Source organism: Scomber scombrus, chromosome 2, assembly GCF_963691925.1.
Source record: "Scomber scombrus chromosome 2, fScoSco1.1, whole genome shotgun sequence".
In the NCBI taxonomy this organism is placed as follows: Eukaryota; Metazoa; Chordata; class Actinopteri; order Scombriformes; family Scombridae; genus Scomber; species Scomber scombrus.
This window is the reverse complement of record NC_084971.1, coordinates 21537673-21561763: the sequence shown is the minus strand read 5'-3', so window position 1 is coordinate 21561763 and position 24091 is coordinate 21537673. Positions and strand designations below refer to the sequence as shown.

The 24091-nt window shown below is 38.2% G+C and overlaps 1 protein-coding gene across 1 annotated transcript in view; it reads left to right on the top strand.

The window, feature by feature from the left end:
* The first annotated feature begins 745 nt into the window (after positions 1-745).
* The window catches only part of rnf24 (ring finger protein 24), a 35203-nt gene continuing 11857 nt past the window's right edge, over positions 746-24091 (top strand). Inside the window, exons 1-3 of the mRNA XM_062430887.1 lie at positions 746-1120; positions 20176-20325; positions 23528-23570. Coding sequence (XP_062286871.1) covers positions 20183-20325; positions 23528-23570 — 186 coding nt within the window. The 5' untranslated portion in view covers positions 746-1120; positions 20176-20182. The remainder of the gene's footprint in view (positions 1121-20175; positions 20326-23527; positions 23571-24091) is intronic.

Here is a 24091-nt window from a genome sequence, read left to right as displayed (position 1 = left end):
CCCATTAAGCCCATGCCAGACTTTTGACTTTTTTCATCAAATATCTTTATTTTATATTCCATAATCTACATGAACTAATGAATACATTTTCAAATGAGATAAGTGTTGCTTTATAAGAAAAAATAAGAAATATACATATACATCATCCCAGTATCCATGAGAAACACCTAAACTTAAAATTTGGTGGGCTTAATGGGTACACCACCAACAGCAAAAAAACATTTGTTAGACAATTAGAAAAGTAATTAAATGTAATAATTAACATTACTTTGATCAAGTAACTGAAATAGATACATTACTTATTATATTATAAATAGGGTAACTAGTAATCTGTAACCTATTACATTTCCAAAGTAACCTTCCCAACCCTGTTGATATGTATATTTAGTGGTATTTCCTTCTTTTGATAGCTGTCTCTCTTGTAAAATGTGTCATTTGCTACATGCATGTAGTGTAGCGCATTCCATAGCTATTGCATATTTAGATACCTGCAAGCTCTCTTGGATTGGCTAATATGAAATGACTCCATGACATCACCCTTACGAGACCATTGTTGGTAGAAAGTTGCACCATTATTTTTCAGGTATATAACTTGCGAACAGCTACGTGACCATGTGCAGCATCCCCTCCCTCCCTCTTTCTCTCCTCCTCCTCCTCCTCCTCCTCCTCCCATGCTAGCATCACTCCCCCTCATACGTACACGCTGTCCTCAAAACCTCGGGCAGCATTAGCCGCATTGGTCTGTGTACTACTGAGCTGACTGGAGGAGGAGGTGGGATCCAGCTACTGGTGGTCGTGGGCTAACACACGTTTACGAGCGAACCGTGCGGGATCCGCCAGCAAGCATACGACACCCATTTGCATTTTGGCTGCTTTTTGGAGGGTATCACGACGAGAAAACCCATTACGGGATACCCCCTCCCTTTTCTCCCTCTTGTCGCCCTGCTTGGAGGGGTTGGTCACCTTCATATCAGGCGGGTTTTGTTGTTGCCCACACAGTTTTCGCTTTCAGTTTGGGTCGACTTGTGTGGGTTTTTCCCCCCCTAGCACCCCCGAGTGTGTGAAAAGATACATCACAGAAGAAAGCAGCTACTATAACAGGGGCTGAAGGGAATCGCTGGTGAGTGGACGGTCCTGTCCTTTTTTCTATTGAACCCATTATCATTACCAGCTAACACTGATGCTGTTGACCTATATTTACAGGTAAAAACCCAGTCAAATGGTTTGTTTTGACTGTATTTACTAGTTTGGCGTGTGAGTCGCTATTGTATTTTTATGAAGACTTTTCAGGATAAGGTGAGAGTGTTTCTGAATGTCTTAGCGCTGATAACATCATTATTTTTGTTGCTAATTTCCAGGATAAGGTCAAGTATAACGCGATGTCATTTCGTACTGACCGTAAACGCTAGCCTTTACCGGAGCTAGCTAAAGTGGAGCGAGCCTACGCCCAGTTGGCTCTCCTCCGGTGATAAGCAATAACCAGTAGTGTGTGTGTGTGTGTGTGTGTGTGTGTTAATCTCAGGTGCCAAAATAAATATGCCAGCTTGTCATGATGTAGATAAGATTGTGTGTGAAGTGGTTTAAATGAGCTGAACATAATGCCATAAGTCATCTGGCTCAATGATGTCCTATCACTGTAATCGCATAGAAAGGTAAGGGGGGGGGGTCCGTCAACACTGACAGTATTGTTAACACGCCTGACCTACAACACACTACACTGAATTGGTGTTGTTGGCAGCAGTTCAAGTGTGATACTGTTCAGGTCATATCTGGATGCATTCATTTACTTCATGTATTTATTGACTCTAAGCTGATAAAGAATGATCTGAAATCCAATCCTAAATCTCTATAAAGTTTCTAGTATTTACAGCATGGAGCGCACATGTTAAATCAACTTATTGAAGACTGTCCTCCCGCATACTATTTGACTGGCTACAACCCTGATCCAATGCAGTCAATAGACAGCGGACTGCACTAAAAGTTCAAATATGATCAACTTTAAGTGCACTGACCTCTGAGAGCTCTGTACACATGACTTTATCTCCTGTCTAATACAGAGGATAAATTAACTGGTAGTGCCTCTGAAATGCCAGAGGTTTCCAACTCCAAGCAAAACAAGGAAGGAAACTTCATTTATGTAGCACTTTTCAAAAGAATACATATACAACTATATACAGCTGACTTAGAAGGAAACAGAGACTTAAGATGACAACTTTCTGCCATCCTTTAGACAGGACAGAATCATCAGTGATGCTTGCAAATGTCAGCATTAGTGCCCACCTAATCTTGAGCTGGAGTGGTTAAACATTGCACAGCCCTAAACAGAGCACAAATGTGAATGTCCTATAGTAGCGTCTGCCACATGAAGCTTTTTTTCAGCAGCCTCCAAGTTTTCATCTTTGGAGACTTGTTTCATGGCAGTTTGAGTCATCATAGTATGAATAAGGTAGGACAAAATGTAGAAAATAAAACGGATCATTTAAAATGTTGTTTATGTAAATTATAGCTTCTGCCAGTAAAAAATATATCAGCGTGCTTGTAAAAAATATGTGAAACCAGGTCATCAGGTCGTAATTTGTGAGTCCTTTTAAATAGCGGATACTTGGGAGGCATAGGAGAAATAAATATAATATAGGACCAATGAGTTCACAATAATACAGGAAGAATACTTAATCATCTACTGCTTGAATTACGTTGCTGCCAAAGAAGCATCAGATATGTTTTCTCAGGTGTTGATTTGTGTAGCGGTCTATCTATTTATCAGTGAGTGAAGGCATAAATATAAGTTTATATCCCCAGAGGTTAATATCGGCTTTAAACCAGATAACAATTTCACTTTTCATTGAGGCAGTATAATGCAAACTGAAATGAAGTCATTAATGAAATGGCACAGACTGATATCTATACATTGACATGAGTAGGGTGAAGGTGATTTTATCTTTAGTTTTAGTTGTAGCATTAGTTCACTTGAACACATGTAGGTTTCATTCTCCGCTTTTCTCAACATGTGCATCAGGTGGCATGTGAAAGGACCTGGGCCTGGATCCATTATACCATACTTATATATGTTATTATGTAGTTTGATAAGATAAGAAATTTACTGTATGGTTAGTAATATGGTCCACATATCATAACATATATAAATGTCGACCATATTAATCATGATGTAAATTAAAAAAAACTAAAAAAACTTCAGTGCCAATAACATTAGACAAAATTACCAAATCACCTCCTGTAGGTTTAGCATAATCATGTATTTCTTACTCATTTTAAACCACGTGACAACTCTGAAACACACATTTCTCTCTATCTACAGTTATAAATAAAATAAACAAATTGGATTTTAATTTAAAAATATATTTGGCCTCTTGTTATTATTTTAGTAAGTTATAGTATAGCTCATGATGCCGTAATAACTTCCTGTTTACAATGTTGATTTTTATTGATTGGTTGCTGCTACAGGAGCTTCCTAGCATCTAATTTTCACATAACTAAAGTCTTACTAGCTAACAGAGTTTAACTGTTAAATCGGAGCCACCAGTGTATAGGCGGTATATATATATATGGGTTTCAGCCGATAAATGATGTCACTCAGCAGATAAAATACATTAAAATGAAGTAGAGAAATGCCACAGATATGTTTCTACAGTTTGTCCACCGGAGAGTAGTGACAATTTTATTTGTGGTCACAATTGTTTAAAAAAACCCAACAAATTAATGGAAAGCGTATCAAAAACATTTTCTGTTATGTGTTGTGTAAGGACAATTAATATCGGCCTTTATATATACGATTTATGCGATTATACGATTGGTTGGGCTATACTAGCTAACACATTTATTACATTTGAACAATGAAACTTGATTTAGTAAATGAGTTTGAAAGCAGCTGGATTTACGAATAGCTGCAACTTAATCCTGAAGAGGTTAACTACAAGGGAACGATCAGAGGTTGTTGAATTCTTCCTTTTGCCTATATGTACTTATACAAAGAGAGTTTTTCTCAGGGATCACGTAGCTGCAGTACTGGGTGTCTTTAACACTAAGGTGCTGTCTTTCATCTGACTTCACTGTTTTTCTAACAGATCGATGCAAATTGTTGCACTAGTATTTAGAGGGCCCCTGTAAAGGTTCAGATACACTGAGACAATTGGGGGGGGGGGTCAATTACGTTTCTTGAACCCCAGTATTACCAAATGTGAAAACACACTCCTGTGATTTAAAGGAGTTCTTACATTACGATAAGCTTGATGGTAAACAGCTTGTGAACGTCCTCTCGTACAATCTGCTTGTAAATCAGTGAGTCTATGTGCACTTAAGTTAACAGATTATGAAGATAATCAGGGAACATGTTTGCACGCACCGTAAATCTGTGTATGCAGCAGATCAGATCAGACTTTTGCTTTGCTTAGTCTGAGTATTTTATGGGTTGGTGTGTTGGAGGAGATGATCTCCAACAGACAATTGGAAGTGGAGCTCTTCCTGTGTGTGGACTTCTCGAGCGTACTCTGTGTCAATTTCAGGCTTGAATTCAGATGGGTTTATTTACAATGTCAGGACGCGTCCTTCTGTGTAACTACTTTTGCTCTCATCCAGCGACTTAGCTGTTACCTGTAAGACCGATGTGACGTCTTTTGTTATATGCACATGTGTCCTTGTTACACTAACCAGGTTTATTGTTTACATGGCAGTTAAGAAATCAGCTGACTGTACAAGGTTTCTTAAGTGCTTGTAAACACCTTGAAATGTTTTTGCATGCGGTCAGTGTGCTAATACCAGTTGTGTAATTTCCCAGTCATGAGGAAATTAACATTACTGGAAATTCTTGAAATGTAGGGAACTTACTTGAGGACGCTGGTTCATAACATTAAGGACAGAGGGTAAATGGTCAAATACCAGATTGGATAAGATTTTAGCCAAACCAGTGTCTCCTTAAACATGTAGAGTTGGTCCATCATGCTCCAAATACATGTTTCTCAGCCTGGATATTATAAGCTTGACTGCCACAGCACTTCAGACAGTCCTCCTTCAGGGTCTCTTCAGTCTCCCTAAGTAGTTCTCACACATAATGAAAGTACTATATGGAGTTTTTGGTAAGAGTGCAAATGAACCTTAGGGGATTTTACAATATTGGTTTTAGCTCCTGTTACTTGTGGCCAAATGTGTCTAAAATAAATTGTGAATAAAGTAGGGATGTCCCTATCCAGCTTTTTGCACTTCCGATCCGATACCGATATTGTAGCTTTTAGCATCGGCCGATACCGATACCGGCCGATCCAAGCATGTATTAAAGATTAAAGATATTTACTTATTTTGTTGTTATACTCATGTTGAAAAGGATTTTACTCTTAAGAACAACTAGCCAACCTAATTAGGTAAGTTTGAATAATCCACAATGGTTGGTAATGAGAAGCTGACCTGTTTATTCTTAACAGGGTTAAATAAACACAAAATAGACAAAATAATAAATAGTCAATTAACCACACAAAGTGAATTGGCATCAGTGCTCTGCTCTTGAACAACAAGAGTGTAAACCAAGGCTTAAAAAGCCATCAGTGCAAACAATATTGTAAACTGTATGAAAAAAGCAAAACACACAAAAAAGCTGAGTAGAAAATAAATAGTGGGATGCTGGAATGGATTACCTACATCGGTGCGCTGGAAAACACACGGACCGGAGTTTGGAAAACAAACTGGATCGGGAGTCCGGATCGGGATTTTCCCGTGCAGGCCGATCCGATATTGATATGCATTTTTTTGCTAATATCGGCGGCCGATCCGATCCAAATATCGGATCGGGACATCCCTAGAATAAAGTTTGAATCCATGAAGTTGTCACAGTAGAAATAGCAGCCTTTAATTTCCAGAGGTTAACCATTGCTGGGCTTGAACTTGGCTGAACTTCAAGGTGAATACGATGCTGTGGCTCACTTTTCTCTGTGATATCTTACCCTCCATAAAGGATCAATAGTTCAGTCTTTTGGGGCGGGGGTGAGGGTTGCTTTCATTTTGTAAAGTAAGTTAAACTGTAACGCGGTTTGGCATTAGGGATCATCCTCCATGTAGCTGCGATGTGAATAAAAGAAACAGACACGTGACAAAAGTGGTTTTAATAGGTTAGTGATCCCAATTGGTGAGTTTTGTTCCCTTTCATTATCCAGAAATGATCCTTACTAATGGATAAACAATGTGTTTGGATACAATTAATAAAAAAAATATTAAAAATAAAAATAATTATCTCATACATCTGATAGGAACTGTATTGTTACTGTAACTTGAAATTTGACTCAGATTTTGGCTTTTTTCATTGTGGCAAAACAATACTAGTAAATTGCTAAATGCTACCGTATATGGGTCAATGACGTATAAGGATTTAGAACAACTCAATTGTAGAATAATAAAAAACAAGCATATCTAATGCAGTAGTTCAAACATTCAGAATGTTGTGTAACTGAAGATCCATATTATACATTTGAAATTAAGTGATTTCAGTGGGGGTTTTTCAAGATTAATTGGCACTGGCCTTAAAAAGAGTCATGTGGTGCGACCATGATTCATCTTGAAATAAATCAATTTACTTAACACGCTTCACATCTTCTTTTTTTTTTTTACAAGTTTTCAGTAATATAAAGTGTTTGGAAACAAAGTATTTGAATTTTTTTTAAATTTTTGTAAATGATGATCTTTTATTTATATGAAGATATTTCAAGATGAATCATGGTCGCACCAAATGACTTTTTTTTCAGGCCAGTGCCAATTAATCTTGAAAAACCCCCACTAAAATCACTTTCAAATTGTAATATGAATTGTCAGGTACACAACATTCTGAATGTTTGAACTACTGCATTAGATATGCTTGTTTTTTTATTCTAAAATTGAGTTGTTGAAAATCCTTATACGTCATTGACCCATATATCAAATCCTTACTGATATTGCAACAACAGAGAGCAAGAAAGGGGCCAATGCAAAGGTTGCGATATGTGTTTGACACTGTGTGGGAGACAGTTAATATTAAACCTATTTATTGTCTTGTCTGTTAGTGTGATACTGACCTGAACAAAGGGAAACACATATTATAATCTAATCTAGCATAATATAATATATATGTTAATATAAATGCAAGCAGTGAGTCATGTGAATTGAGTGTTTATCAATGAGTAGCCGCCTTCTGGAGCAGCTGGTGGCCAACTTTCGATACTGTTGTACTGGTGTTGCTCTTTAGTTTCATCCACCAATCATAAAGTTGTTGCTCTTGGCTTTGAGCACGAGGCTCTTGGCCAACTCAAACGTTAATTTGTCAAATAGATTAATGACAGTTGTGCCTAACTGTAGATGAAAATATGTCTATTGAGTAGACACACAAAGCTGGTGCCCATTCGAAAGCAGACAACGGGATATTTTGGATCGAGTCAAAGTTACTCGACACCTTTTTGTATGTTGGGTTTTGTCTGGGATACACTGTTTGTTTATTTCCACCAGGTCAATAGCAGATAACCCCCCCCCCCAGAGAGGAGATACGACTTGTGCTGCGTTCAGGTTGTTTTCATGTTTGAGCTTGACTTACTCACTCTCACATGACCACAGGTTTTATTTATAGTGACTGTGACCCTGCACTTTGCAGAACAAGGTTCCTGTTTCTCTAAAGTAGGTAGCTGTGCCAGACGTTTCAAAGGATTAAGTATGTTACAATTTGAATACCAGCTTGTTCAGTCATGTGAGTATGTTGTTGTTGTTATTTTTAAATGAAACTACTGTGTATGTGTTTTTGACCACAAGACAGACCTAGAAAAAAATGTACACAAACAGCCCACAAAAAAAGAATTATAAATTAGGTTAAAAAAACAAACAAAAAACAAGGTAATAATCAGATGGTGACAGTAAACGAGGTGAGGTAGTTCAGGAAAAATAAAAATAAAAACTTCTGAAAAATGTGGCACTGGATACGAGGAGACAAGAGTGCTGTGAGACAGCTGTGTGTGTCAGTTCCTCTTGTTTGTGTCAGCTTATGTTACTATCAGAGTCCACTGAGGAATGATGGGATGTGAAGAGGGAGAGAGAGAGAAAGAGAGAGAGAAAGAAAGAGAGAGAGAGAGAGAGAGAGAGAGAGAGAGAGAGAGAGAGAGAGAGAGAGAGAGAGAGAGAGAGAGAGAGAGAGAGCAGAAGAGCAAATACAGGAAATGTCAGAGCAACCTTTTTTTAAAATAAATTTGGTCCTATTTACATCTAGTCTAGTTTATGGTTGAAATGTTCTTCTTTTTGAGCCTCATCATGATTTTGGATTCTGTACAGCTTGTCTTATTTACGATATCTGCGATACTGATTCTGTTGCCATTTTGAGCCTTCGAGTTTTTATATTTTAGTGAGCTGTCGGCAGTTTAGCATTTCAGGATGGTGTTACATCTCTGGGTCAGACATAGTTTCAACGTGGATTCATTACTTGGCAGTTGGCATAGATGGCAATATGTTTATTTCAGTAATAATCTATAATCTATCAATCTATAATTTCACCCAAAGTTTTATTTTTCTTTATCAATTGAATTCCTCGTAAGCACTTTTAGACCTGAAGCTTGGATAAAGTCTGATGGACATTTAGGACTAAATGAATTACAAACTCATCAAAAACAGTCATAAGAAGCACCGAATATCTTTAGTGTTAGTTTACTGTTAATGGAAATGATCTACATACCAATGAACAAACAAAATTACACTGAGCATTTGTTGCACTAGAAAATAAGTTTTGAAATGAATATATTTCACTCATTTCATATTTCAATAACGTGATAACATGTATAAGGATGATAACTGACAACTGGTCTTAAATTGGTATAATGCCAGTGATGTCCCGGAGCATTCAGAACTCTCAGTATTTGGATAAATACTTTCATTAATTTATTTTCAGTTTTCCTGTTTAATTAACTTGTTTCCCACATGTAGCCGTTCACTAATGATGATGGACCCCTTTGTGTTGCATTTGTTTGTGTATGTCGACTGAACGGTGCACAGAAATGCAACCAAAAATTTAAACACATTAATAACTTCAGCTGTGCAGCTGGCTGTGGTACTCTGATGGTCTGCCTGCTGTCAAAACCTCTCTGCTTTTACATTTATGCCATGCATTTTAGAAGAAACTAGCCTCCTGTGGACATATATTGAGTGACCACTCTTATTTCTGCACGGCCTGTTACCAGTTTAGATCACGTTGTCTTCCTCCAGATGAACAGCAGTCAACAGAAATGATCACTGAAAAATATATAGAAAATTTAAGGGCACATTGATCACCGGTGTGCCTAGACATACATTTTAAATCCATTAAACTAACGAGAGGAGTATTGATAAAAGTACTGATTATTATTGATACTGAGAAGAAGTACCAGTATCAATACTAACAATACCACCCCGATGGGATGCCATGTTTCATGTATTCTTGTGAATATGTATCTGTGTTAAAGGGTACTGGGGTGACATTAGATGTAAATCCAGTCATTGGAAATTCATCAGCAGCTGACATTTAGTTGACCCTGTCAGCTCTACTCCAGTCCAGTACCTCCCACACCTCCATAACGGGAGTTAAAGTTAAAGCAACATACTTACTACAGAACTTAGCACAACTTTGGAAAGCAATGCATATTTCAGGACTTGAAGTGGAAACATTTGTGATTACATTCAAGTAATGGGGTGCATTATCATCAATATCATCATTATCTTCAATATTTAAACTGAGAAGAGTTAAAAAAAAAAAAAGACATTTGTATCCTAGGTCTGCATTATTTATGTTTTATGACAGATCTGATTTCCTCCTTTCTTACTGAAAGGGTGAATTAACTAGTCACTTTTTCATAAAAGATCATTATAAGAAGCAGTTATATTTAGATGGATGTATTTTCAGATATTTGAGATGCCTCGTGCCCTCCCCCGCTAAAAATTCAGAAAATTTGGTCCGTAGGTTTAGTAATCCATCATATCATTGTGGGTCTTCCTCCTACACAGCCAGCACATTTTGAAGCGTCCCTCTGCCTCAGAGGCCCTGGTGTTTGCTGCTGCCCTTTGGCGTATTAAGTTTCAGATGTGCAAATCTCATGGCTGGCCGTGGCTGCTAGTGGAAATTTCCACTTCTCTCTCTTTGGGACAGCATCTTGTGAATATGTTGTAGGTTGATCACGAGTTACAGTTCAACACAGCCGGGTGTTTGGTGTTGTTTTAAATAAAATATTATATAATAAATAGTGGACGTGTAATGATATCATAAAATAGAAAACGACAGTACAACTATTTTAGGGAGATACAAAGGTCAAAGGAGTATATTTAAACAGTTTTTGGTAAACCCCCAGTTTGTCATAGGAAAAAAACCCAGTGGCAGTATTACTCACTACATTTTGTCATGCCACGATAAGTATATGAAATATCACAAGTCCAGAGGTCACCATTTCTCCATGTGATTTGTCTACGAATGGTTCACTATTGATTAAGAGTGTGATCTAGAAGAGGTGTAAGGAGGTTTGTGGGTGGAAGAGCAGTGTGTTCATTGTCTTGATTAAGCTCCTCCATCATCACACTGTATGATGAATTAGTTACATAACAGCTAAGCACGAGGGAGGGGAGCATTCTCTCATTAGATGTGTTTAAAATGATCTTGGGTTGTCTGAGAAAATATCAAGTATGCTACAGTTGTGTTTCACTACAATCATTTAAAGTTGCACAATAATTTTGATAGATTGAATTTTCTTCTGGCCTTGTTCAGTTGTTACTACCTAACCAGTAGTGGTGAAATGTTTCACAAAGCCCACAGTGTAGTCCATGTATCATTCCCCTGACCCACTTTCAGGACCATCGCTTTGTTAAGTAAGATCAAGTCCAGTCCAGATACCAATGAATAGTTAATGTTTTGTCTTATAGTTTAATGTGTCTAGTTCTGAATGTAAAGGTGGCATCAACAAACTGAACCGTCACATGAATGTTCGGTATTTTCAAAACTGTTCTGAGGAAGTCTGCTTACTTTCATTTGACAAGGCATTGGTCAAACTGAAACCATTTTGTTGGACTCCTTGGAATTATGTTGATGATTGATGATGAAGTGATTGTGGGTGTAGTCTGGGTTATTAAATACTCTGAAGAATTTGTCAAGTAGTAAAACTATTACTAGCCAGTATTTGGAGGGAAGAGGAGTAATCCTTAGTCAGAGTGAGATATTTATGTTAAGAAGAAAGCTTACATTTCCTACACACACACACACACATACACACACACACACACACGCAGCTGCTCATTTAATGACTTTATTTCATGGAGGTTTCACTGCGAAGGAAAACCATACTGTCAGTTGAAATTCATCTGAATCATTTTTCCATTTCCCCCAGTGGGTCTTGTGGGATCTGAGGACAGGGTTTATGAACACAGGAACTTTTAAAAACTGTCATAAAATGTCCTTATCTTACTGCTGAGCTAAAGATTAGTGGGCACACCGCCCTTGGCACATAAATCCAAATGTTTGGGCAGTGTTCCCTCCCTGTTTAACTCAAAGGCGGGCTGCCTTTGTATTGGTGGCTGCCATTTTTGTTGAAAATTACAGAACATGATGTTGATGGAACAAAAAGGGCAGAACTCATCTGACAGTCTACAGCGTGCATGCTACAGTTATTCTGAAGTTCATCTTCAGAAAAGGCAGGGGTTGCAAGTGTTTTTTTAATAACTTTATTGAGTAAATAATTACCTTTGTTAGACGAACGTGAAGTATATTGTGTATACTTTCTACGTCGACACTCAGAGACCAATGTTAGCGGAGCAGAGCAGCAAACTCCAGCAGTAACAAACTAGACTGGCTGACCAACACACACTTCCGCATTTAACAACTTAAACCGACTCTGAGGTAAAGAAAATAACTTGGTGCTCAGTCTGTTTCACCTCAACAACCCTGCATTAATGTCATGTTTTCAGTAGACTAAGAATAGCAGTGAGTGGTTTGACACAAAGCAAACTGGAGCAAGAGGCTGAAAATTGTGCCCCTTTTTCTGTTCATTCTGGACCCAAGTATCATGATAGTATCAAATTGGGAGATATGCATATTGTCCCAGGCACACAAAATCAACACCATCATTTTGTTACATCTTGGTGTAAAATTTAAATTCCTTTGGACACTTTCGTCTGTCAAATCGAGACTTATTTTACTTGAGCATATGAAACTCCCTTTGTCTCAAAAAACTCCAGGGGAAACTGTGGTTGTGGTGTGGCCAGACACCACGACAGGGTGGAGAAAAGGTCTTTTTTTTTTAGAATATGGATGGACGGAGTTTTGAAGGCTAAACTGAACACTACATGTTTTAGCTATCACCTTCTATTCTCTTTTAGTCCTTCTCTTTCTTCCATCTTACACTTTTTTTCCATCACAGGAAACACTGCAGTGCACAGTGACTGTGAAGAGTGATCTGCCCACTCATACCCAGTGAATGTGATGTGCTATGCATGCTCTTGTTACTGGTTATGTAATAGGGTGAGGCCATGTGTGTGTGAGAGAGAGAGAGAGAGAGAGAGAGAGAGAGAGAGATACAAATGGTGGGATGAGGAGAGCAGATGCAACTCACATCTGCCCTTTCCAACAATAAGATGCTGTTTGTGTCCAACTCAACAAATTCACCCTGAATGCACTTTTTCTCTTGTGGGCTTATCCTCGATATGACATATTTTTACCACAGCATTATGTTTATAACTGGTATATATCTCGACCTCCATTGTTGTGCAGTACAGATGCAGTACAATCTATTTTTCTCAACTAGTTTTATCCCCATTGAAGCGTGCAAATGTTGGCTTTTGTCCTGAGCGGACCCTTCAGTTAGAGCGAGAGGGGCAGCAGTGTATTTTTAGATGCACAGGAAGCTGTTTAATAGCAGGAAACATTATGGAAGGAGTTTAGGAAAGAGCTAAACTTCAACTATGGTTAGTTTTTAATGTCATGACAGGTATTTGCATCAAATAAAAAAATCAGACAAAGTAAGAAAATACAGATGGGTGACAAATTAAATTAAAACCCAAACAGTAATCGTCTTTGTATGCTGTTTGGCCACTACTGGTTACCAGAGCAGCTTCAGCAGGCAAAGATATTTACTGAACAAGCGTGTTAAACTGGAAAGAAAAATATTCTTCCAAAATATATATCCATAAATATCCCATAGGTGTTCAGGAGGGTTGAAATCTGGTGACTGCTGTGGCCATATCATATGATTCATATAATGTTCATACTTATTAAACTATTTAATCATCCCTCACTGCCTGTATATTGTGTTTTTTTTCATTTACTCATTCTGGTTTGTCTTTAAATTTATCACTTGTCTCATCGGTCCAGCACGTTGGCTCATTTTGTAACAGACCCCAAAAGCATTTTTGTGGTATGTGGGTTGTTGACTGCAAAGGGGGGTAAGATTTCTAGACGACTTGATGTACCGAAGATCCTCTAGCTCAGCGTATCCTGATACTTACTGTAGGGGTGTTTTACAGAGCGAGGGTGATGGTCTCGTAGTGCGGAGCAGAAAAGTTTTTAAGTCTGTTCCTTAGTCTAATCTGCATCGACGATGACCAACATACCTACAATAATATATTACCAACACTAAAACTATTACCCCCAACTGAGTGACCCACGTCTCTACCACACTGTAGCTGTCCATACGTCATACTGCAGCAGTGTGAAGGTGGATTTATGCTCCTTCATGTCATGGTCCACATGTTGTCTTGAGTGTAGAAACGGATTTATAGTTCAGCGGAGGAGTAAACCTAGCACCACTGCAACACTTTGTTATTGATTTATTATTATTAATTATTATTTTGAATAGTTGATTACAATATTATATATTTATTTACTTCTTTCTTTCTTTCTTTCTTTCTTTCTTTCTTTCTTTCTTTTCCTTGGTATTTTGTTTTTTGGAGTCACTTTTGTACTTCGAAGCACTTAGAAGAGCTGTTGAAATACTCTTGTTAGCATTATTGATCATGTCCTTGTCATCGGAGGTCTTCTGTACATGTGAGGTTGAATAAGGGAAAAAAAAAATCAAGCTCTGATTTTTCTCTTCTCACCCACTGCCCTCCCGTCTCTCACACATACGTTCACACAAGTTCAGCTCAGTTCTGCTCCTTTCTCTCATCATATGTCTAAGATTAAGTAGCATCAAGTTAACATGAGTAACTCATTCACTTCTCTAACCAGTACAGGGCAGCTGATTAATTAATGCTAGCTTTAAAAAATTTTTTTTTTTTAAAACAACACAAATGTGCTTACCTTTGCATGAATTTTGGGTTGATTTGTCTGAAAATGTTGCTTCAAGTTAGTTGTATTTTTCAGGTGATTGTCGTTCCACACAACACATTTGAAATCTCTCTCTAACATTTTCACCCCGTCTCTATTTATTGATGAAAGTGTCAGTAGATTTTGTCATATTTTTGTTATGATAAATTAGTATTTATTTAGTTATCGTCTCATTTTTGTGAGTGAAAATGTCATTGATGGTCTTATCTTGAACTGTAACTTTTGCAGATTAATTTCATACCCAGTATGTTGTGATCCACTAAAGTTAGGCAGGATATGAGATGAATTAATTCCTGTTTTTGTATCTTAACAACCATCTTGACTGTAAAAGAGCCGGGAGGGACAATTAAGTGAGACTGAACTTTGTTTGGGAGGGGAGAGGGGGTTAGGAAGGGGTTTTAGTGTGTGTGGTGCGTTAAAACAAAATGCTATAAATAAATTACTGTAGATTAAGAAGTTTGGACTCCCGTGCCATTTATTGTCTCCTTACTATGTTTACAGTTATGTTATCATTTTACTGCCCTACTTTCACCACAAAGAGGAAAGGATTGCTCTGGAAATTGCTTTGCTAGATTATAAACTACTGTATGTCTGATTGTTACTGAAAAGGAGAACTGGGCCTTTCTTTACATTATTTGATTTTGCCACCATTTTGCAGCCTTAGTTGAAAATTCTCAGAGGGTGCATCATGTCAGTTCTGGTGGAGCCTTAGCTAATTATTAAGAACCAGTTTACTAACAAAAAAGAAGTGAAAGATCCACATTTTATCCAAAGATTTAACATCAGAGACTAAGACTACAGGAAGCTGTAGCTGAAAGGTAAAATATTGGTAAAAAGTTTTAAGACGGGAAGTAATTATTGGGACTTGAACCACATATTTATTGAACGATATTTTGTCTGTTTGTGAAAGTGTGGGTTATCAGGTATTATTAATATTATTTAATACTATTATTATATTTTCCAGTCAGTCCAGAGGGGCTTTTGTTCTTAATGATCTACTTTGTAGGATCTAAGTGTCAGTGTGTTGGCTCCGCAGTGTGTTTGTTAGACCAGATAAGCAGAGGGAGGCTGTTCTGGGTCTGATTAAGAGAGAGAAAGCAAAAGTAGTCAGAGCGTGAAGCAGGGTTCCAGTTTGGCATGGAGGGCAAAGAAGGACTGTGATCCAAATGAGTCTACAAGAGACAGCCCACTGACAAGGCTGCTAAGGTTGAGTTATGTCACTACTCTAACGCCTGTGCTCTGTGTAGATCTGTACAGAAGTTTCTGCTCTGCAGCATGAAGGCACCTCGTGGGTAAGTGTATGTTGTGTGTGTGTGTTTACATGAAAAGATATAGATAAAAGATATAATCATGTAGTTGCAAGTTGTCTTGTGAGGTTGACAGCTGTCCTCCCAAAGTGCTCTTTTATTAACCAGTTGCAGAAAAGTCTGCTGGTTTCATGTGTGACCAGAGGTGTTTAGTGTGTGTAAAAGGCATGTAGGTCTGCGGCATGTTGTGTTTTCAGTTGGGGGGGGGGGTCATGGCTTTGTTTAGAGACACAGAGAAGAGCTAGGCTTGAGTTTGTTATGGTACATTTGGGAATGGGCAAAAGAGAGCTATGACAGAGACAGGACAAACAACTAAAATGACCCATTTGGAAACATGCCAGGGAAATATTTCATCTTCAATTCTGGTTAATTACTACAGTGAGGCTTCTGTAAAATGCCATTGCCACTGTTTTAAGTTGACAGTCCTCAACATCCTGAGAGAAAGTGTTTTCACCAATTCTCAAAGGCAAAAAGTGATATATTAAAAATAGGCATTTTTTCCAGTGCACTATGTCAGTAATTGTCTCTTCTTATTGGAGCTGTTGGATAAAGTTGACGTGGTAGTCACATTAGCTCGTGTGCTCCACAGAAATGCCTGTTGCCCCCCCCCGATTTTGACTTTGGACCTTTGTTGTGTGTCACCCCCGTCTTTTTACTACCATTTCCTCTCTGCTCATTAAAAAACGTTCAATACAAGTACCAATGCCTTGACTTCAGTACCAGTTCCTGAACAATACTTTTTTCCATACCAATGTTATGAAGTCCATTTTAACGAAAAGAACATTTCATTACCGTACAAATCTTTAGTTTTATTTTTCACCTCCATGGCATTTTTACACATTCAAAGGAGTTTCATAACATAAAAAATAAAAATCTATTTACCGCAATCATTTTCACTCTGGTGATGCCATCAAGCTTATGACAAATAGTTGAACCCATAATGTCAGCTAATAAAGTCTGGATGTAGCACCCAGCATGTGCTCTGACTGCAATGACTTTCAAACTCACCAACCACCAACAAAAGCTAGTTTTTAAACTTGGTTAATTTTAAAGAGAAAGTGTTCTGAGTGTCGATGTACAGCTAGTTAACAAAAGCATAAATGGTTTTATCACTTTGCTTCATGACAGTTGTTGTGTGTCTGTTGATGTTAAGTTAGTTGAGGTAACAGCTCAAAGGCAGCAGCAGCAGCATCTAGAGAGGCTTCGGCAGTAACAGGAGGTTGGACCAAAACACGTCACCTGCAGGTAATACAAGATGGAGTTGGCTGAAAATATCGAACATGCTACTGTCTATCATTTGACATCAAAACGGCAGAGGTTTGGCAGCTGGCGAACGGCCGCTAACATAGCGAAGCAGTCTCTGTGTGACCGTAACACCACACATAACAACACAGGAGTCCACAGCTAACGTTAGCCAACATAAGCACAGCCTCACAAGATGCTGTTGTCAGCATCTTTTCTTACAGAAGAACCGCTGTAGACACTGTTGCTTGAATTGTTGAAGCAATACAGTCGGCGCCATAAAAGTAGTAGGGTTTAGTACCCTCGTCTTACGTTTTGTTAAGGTATCAAACTGTCTATGTCCGTTATCTAAGCAGGTTGTCTAATTGTTGGATTCCTCTGAAGCACGGAGCGCCCTCTCCGGCCACCATTTGAATCTCTGGATTACATGGATATGATGAAGCTGTCTTTTAGGACAGTTTTTTTTTGGCATTTGAATCAATAAAACACACCCATAACTTTCAGCTTATAGACAGTGTTTCAATTAGCACAGGACACCTGTACCTACACAGACATCATTTCAGGTGCGTTTTTCAATCATCTGTCTCAAAGGTGTCTGACAGAACAGATGCGCTTCTATTTTAATCAATACAGCTGTCCACAAAGGCCACATAATGGTTCATATTTCACTAGATGTTAGCTGTATGCATGCTACCGCATAAGTCTATTTTCCCCTGTTTTACTTGTGTAACTTCACTGATTGTGTATTGGGCTCTGAGTGCTTCCAAAGGGCAGGTGACCTACACTTAACGATGTGCCTGAACGCTACTGCTCTACTAACATGCTGCTCATCCCCATCCTTTGTAGATGAGATCTGGCCTTTGTGTCCAATCCCTTTACATCACTTTTCTTCTGAGTGACTGCATGTGTCTCATACAGTGAGTGCTCCTTGTATTTAAAACTAAAATGTGACTAAGTTGGCAGTTAGTTGCTGAGATAAGCTTAGCTGGTAATATGAAAGTAATAGTGAGCCATTGAAACGTCTTAGAAAGAGAACTTCAAGTTACGCATCTTGTCACTCCTGTTCCCTGATGTTATTAGTGAGATCTCTTGCCAGAACAGCATCCTCACGTAGAAAGTAAGAAAGAGGTGTGGATATCTTAAGTGGAAAATGACACTTCTGCCAACCTCCTTTTTTTTAGGGGAGTCGAGTGGCTCCACGTTGAAGCGTCTTTTCCTGACTGCCAATAGTAAGTAATGTAATATAGATCCACTGATACAGTGTTCCCTACAGAGAGACACCTCACATACTTAATAGAGAACAGGTTTTTGGGTCACTGTGATCGAGATATGGCGTGATCATAAGCAGAGTAGACGACCTAATGGGTTTAGCAAAACCTACAAAACTTTCCACTATCATCAGTTGGAATTAAACTCTCAGTGTTTGGTGAAGGGGAGGGGCACAAGACAGGGTTTCAAAAGGAGCAAAAGTTATTCCTGTCCTCCCCTCCTCTTCCCTGGGTAGGCGTAGACATGTCTAGTCATGTCCGTTTGTTATATTGAGTAAGAGCAATTGACCAATAGATCCATGCTGTTGTGTCATGGCTTTTATGAATCAGTCTTTTTAGGTATGCTTACATAATGTGAACAGACAAATGGTGATGCAAGTATAAATATAGATTTCATAACAGGAATGGTTGTGTTAGCAGTGTGTCGTTATGTAATTCAAACCTGTGAGGTGTTAAATCTTAAAAAAGGAGTGTGTGCCACACCTTCTTTTCCTCTCTGGATGGCCATTCGCCATGATTGTGGAAAAAGAGCTGTAAAATACAAAGAACCCGGCTGTTACCCATACAGGACATAGATGAGAATTTGATACATCATACACTGTGACAGTATGTTTTCTGTTTTTATTTCTCCCTGTGCCATTGCCCTGCTGTTTGCTTTCAGTGTAGATTTTGATGTTTAGGCATCTTCCCTTTTTAAGCTAACGCTAAAGCTGGAGGGCTTTGCTGTCAGTTTGTAAATCAGCTGTGTAGGCAGGGTTTCCCTGCCTGTATAACTCAAAGGTGGGTCACCTTTGTATTATTGGCCACCGCTTTTGTTGAAACTTACAGCTTGTGATGTTGATGGAACGATTTAATTTCTAAATAATTACCTTGATGAGATGAATGTGATGTATACTGAAGTGAAGTATACTTTCTATATATTCTATAACTCTGTGCTCAACAGCCCTGCACCCCTGCACCTGCTCAGCATGTTGGACAGCAATGCCTTTCCCGGAGCTAACAGTGCAGCAAAGGCTGCTCTCCACTTTGTCTGTTAATAACACATTGGAGCACTCTGCCTGTCCCTCACTTTGTTATTCTCATACAGGCAGGAGGCTGTCAGATACTTACTAATTCATTCATTCATTCATTCATTAATGCACTTAACTTTTTAAAATAAAAATGCTTTGGACTGTTTATCTTAACTGTTAGTTATGTGTCATATTGTATTTCAGTGGACTAAGGACATCAGAGAATTATACTTGGAATTCAGCTGCAATCCAATGTATATTTCCTCTTAACCTAAGGTGGCTTTTCATTGAATAATTTAAATGTTTCTGTGAACCAAAGTGCTCTTGTACCTTTTCTGAACCGATTAACCTGAATTGAAGCACCCCATCCTCGTATCAACCACCTTTTACATATACAGTTCATGGAAATCACAGAATAATTATGTGAATTTAGAGACAAAAGCCACTGTGAATATAAGATTCATCATGCATATTGCAACTGAAGCCTAGGAGATTTCTGCTTACCTCATTCTCCGATGTGAATGCCAGTCTGCCATTTATTTGGCTATATCCCTGTCACATGTTCTGTCATATAAAATGGTTGTGTTGTATGTTGGGAGCACACTCAGGTGCAAACACAGATGTAACTGAGTGCACGCAAGACCCAGACTACATTATTTTAGATGTTAAAATCTGCCAAAACATTGCCATTCAGTCATGGTTTAGGTATACCTGCTCAAAAAAGAAGCAAAACAAAGGAAATGGTGTTCTTAAAAAAAAAACCCAAAAAACATCCTAAAACATTTCATCTTGATGTGAAGCCATAAAAAGTGGGTGCAGGCTGATAGAAGATAAGCTATCAGTAATAATAACAGGAAAAGTGAAACTTGAACCATGTTCCTGTAATACTGAAAGTAAAAGTAATTTCAAAGTGGAATTACTATAAATTTCCCTCAGTTTCTCTTTAAAATGTGTCATTTGTTAATGTTTTATCGTTGGTCCAAGTTTTTTTTTTTCCTTCAGAGTGTGTTGGAAGTGTGTGGAAATACTTACGTACCGTGTGTCATTTGTCTCTCTCCATCCAGAATATCAATGAGCTCCGATTTCCCGCACTACAGTTTCAGGATGCCAAATATAGGGTTTCAGAACCTCCCCCTTAATATCTACATTGTGGTGTTTGGGACAGCCATCTTTGTCTTCATCCTCAGCCTCCTCTTCTGCTGCTACTTAATAAGGTAAGCTCAGCGCACCTTTTAGCTTTTGATTTGGCTTTGCTTTGAATTGTCTCCATATTTGATGTTTTGCTGTGTGTGTTTGTGGCAAAAAAGTGTCATACAGGGGTTTCTTTGGCTAGTCATCGTTCACTTCTACTCACTGAGTGCAACAAATCATTATTAATGATTCATAATTCATGCCAGGGCCACTTTCCAACAATGGATAACACAAATATATATAAATGTCACTCAAGAGTAATGTATCTTTATGCTTGCAGGGCTCTCATTTGCAAACCAGTCTCTTCACCTTAGCAACCAAAATTTAACAAAGGCTGCAGTTTTTCTTGGAGGGATCTGATGTTTTCCAGGTTTGCTTGTCCTAAGGAGTCCTTTACAAATTCAAATAACTTAGCAAATTTAAACCATCGTTACCCGACACTTACCTCTTTAAACTGATTTTACTTTTAAATGTGGGTTAACAATTCACAAAGTTTTATTCAGGAAAGGTTTTGTGCAGCACAGATCGAGATGTAATGACATATTAATGACTAAACTCTTGATGAGAAAACTGTATTCTCATAGAAACACTGCAGTGAAGGTCACTAAACAAGTCTGCACCCTGAATTTGTTCTGTTCTTGAAATCTGAAAAATACATATGATTATGTAGTTGTTTCCGTCCAACAAACTGTATGACACTCGCCACTGTTGCTGAATTAAAAGCCTTTTTTTCCCTTTAAGAAATATGTGTTTTTGTATTTGTTTTGCTAATAGTTCTTTCACAAAAGGGCAAAATGTTTCAACAGCACAGCTTGGAGAATGCGGTTGCAAAACCTAAATTGGTGACTTGATAATCTGAATCGATGAGAAGAAAAAAGTAATATTATTATGCCGAGGTTCAAAGCTGCTTGTCTACATTATGATCATGGCACTTGACGTCAAAGAGAATAGTCATAATCCTTTTTTTTCCTAATAGCCACTCAACCTCCTTACTATCTTCACCATATATCTACATTAATTCAATTTATTTTGGATGTTTAAATGTTTTGTTTGTAACATTTATATCCATCTTGTTAAAATCACATTTTTTGAGAGTTGGGTGTAATTATTGCCCACAAGGGAAAAATGTAGGTTGTTATTACTCCTTCCCTTGCCCCTCTTATTAACCCAGCTGGTCTAATCCAATTGTCCTGGCTACTGTTGCTGCAGGGGTTTTCTCCTGGCAGCGACAAACTTAACAGAAATAATGTCCAGCATCTTTTATCTAAAACAGTGAGAAGCAGCAGTTCCCAACACATTTCACCCCTCTCCACCCTGTAATATCCTATATTGCAGGCCAAATGGTAAGTAGGTAAAATACACCTGTGTTCCTATAATTACTCATCTATCTGTAAAGAGATACGTCATGACCATGATTCAATACTGAAAATCAAGATTGCTGGTTTAAGTCACTGAAGGCAAAAAGAGGAGCGATTTCGCTCAGTGAAAGGCGTTTAAAGATGCAGTCTCCCAAAGGAACTGGCCCAAGATTACGTAAATCTTCTGCACTATCAAGGAGGTTGAGTATACTATTCAAAGCCTCATCACATACAGCCTGACAGCTTCATTTAAGCAAATTCTTCCTCTGCTATTCATGCAAAAAGTCATTTGAAAAGGGGAATCCTATAGTTTCTGTACATAATGCACCAATGCTTTTGTTTACATAGACAGGTGAATGAAGGAGCCAAGGAATAGAGATGACATGTGACTGGTTGTTATTCCAACAAAGATTAAAAAAAACACACACACACCCACACAGTTTGACACGAGGCAGACTCTCACAGCAATACTCAACTACATCTATCACATGTGTGAAATATGCATCTCTGTTTTCACAAGGATTTGAAAGTATTTCTTAAGCATTGGATGTTGCTGACAGTAAAGTAAGCGTTGATGGGTCATGAGTACAACCTAAATATTTATGCAAGTATAGAACTGTGCAGTGATCTTTATAATTACAACCCAGATCAATCTACCATCTGTCAACACTGCAGTTTGTAATGATTATACCCTATAATGGTGGGTGACACCCATGTAAATTTGAGTTGCCCATTCACTGCTGTCAAATTAAGATAATGATAGCTTTAAGAAGACGGTCATTTTGGACACCAGTTGTTCATTTTGTGCTTATTGCGGTGCACTGTGCAACCACTGTCAAGCCACCCATGACCCCCTCACCCATGACCCTGTCCCCTGCCTTGGGAGTCTCTGCACCTTTACCTGCTGACCTCTTTCAAAATGTCAGTTTCTCTCCTAGACTGTGCTGCTTGTTTTACAGATCCCTCTCCCTCTGCTGCGAGAGGTTAAGGTTACTTGTAATGGAGGTAAATCTTACAAACCTATGAATTATTCCTATCTCTCTTGCTCATTTTCTTCCTCCTTTTTTCCCTCTTTTGTTTTGATTTTCAGACCTTAGATTTTTCTCTTGTTCTCCCTGTTCTGTCACTGAGCCTTTTTGTTTTTGCTCATTTACAAGAACAGTATTTCTTAACAGTTACATGAGAAACGTTGGTTGTATCTGTGAGTACTGCCTGTTTAAATTGAATGCCTCAACAACCCACTGTATTGTTTTTTTTAATGTCTGATCCAATGTACAGTACTGTTGGTGATGTTGTGAGTTGATATTTTACTTTAAGTGCTTGTTGTGAGAGGAAACCAAGGCTTGTGGCCTCTTAAGAATGATACCTGTTAATATGTAACTTGGCTTACTACTGTATTACTTAGCAAAACAAATATTTAACAGAGTTCTGTTAAGTGTCGTTTTACTATTTTCACTCTTTCTGTATTTGGTTAATCCAGTTGTATTCATTTAGTCAGTAGTCTCATGATTGTTTTGCCTGGCATACGCCTGAAACAGTATCATGTCCTCTAACACATGCAGTCCTACAGTGCAAACACACCCAAAACATTTTAATTTGAGAGTCTGCACTGCAATATCTCTTACCAGTATGATACTCAGTATGTATCACCAAATTGCTTTTTCATTCTATCGTCATCTGGCACCACAGTGATACAATAGCATAGACTGGTGTCATAAGGCAAGTATTTGATAAGGAAATGAAATACAAGTTTGTTGTTTTTCCTCTCCTTTTCCAGGATATATGAATGTTTCACCTTTTTATGTGATGTGGTGAGGTGAAGCTCACATACTAATCAAATAGATGTTTTGTCTTTACGTCTCCCCAGGTTACGGCACCAGGCGCACAAAGAGCTCTATGCATACAAACAGGTAAGCAGTTTAGTGACACACACTCACACACACCAGTAAAGAAATGGTAAACTATAAATATAAATACAAATTTTGTTTAAGAGGAAGTTGCAGAGAAAATCACAAGGTTGTTCAGATTTTTATCTAAGTTGAAGGGAAGCAAGTGGCTCAGGTTGAAGCTTGTCAGCAGTTTGTAACCCGCAATACTAGTAAGACGAAGTGATGGGGGGGTATAAACATGACTCGCTGATGTCCTTCAATTATGTAATACGCTTGTGTATTTTTGTACCCATAAGTTGATCTGCTGTCACTGGCATGTTGAATTCTGCTGCCAGTTTTTATTTATGTGGACTGGGTAGGCTGTTGAACTGAATTGCCCTACTGGGATAAATAAAGTTGTCTGAATCTAGATCTGAATACCAGTATGCAAAAAAAAAAACCTCCAACATGCACATTGGCATAATAGATGGTCGGGGGATCATTGACTCTGTTATTTGTCTTCCTCCAGCTCCTTTGTCATGTACAGTACCACTCAAAAGTTT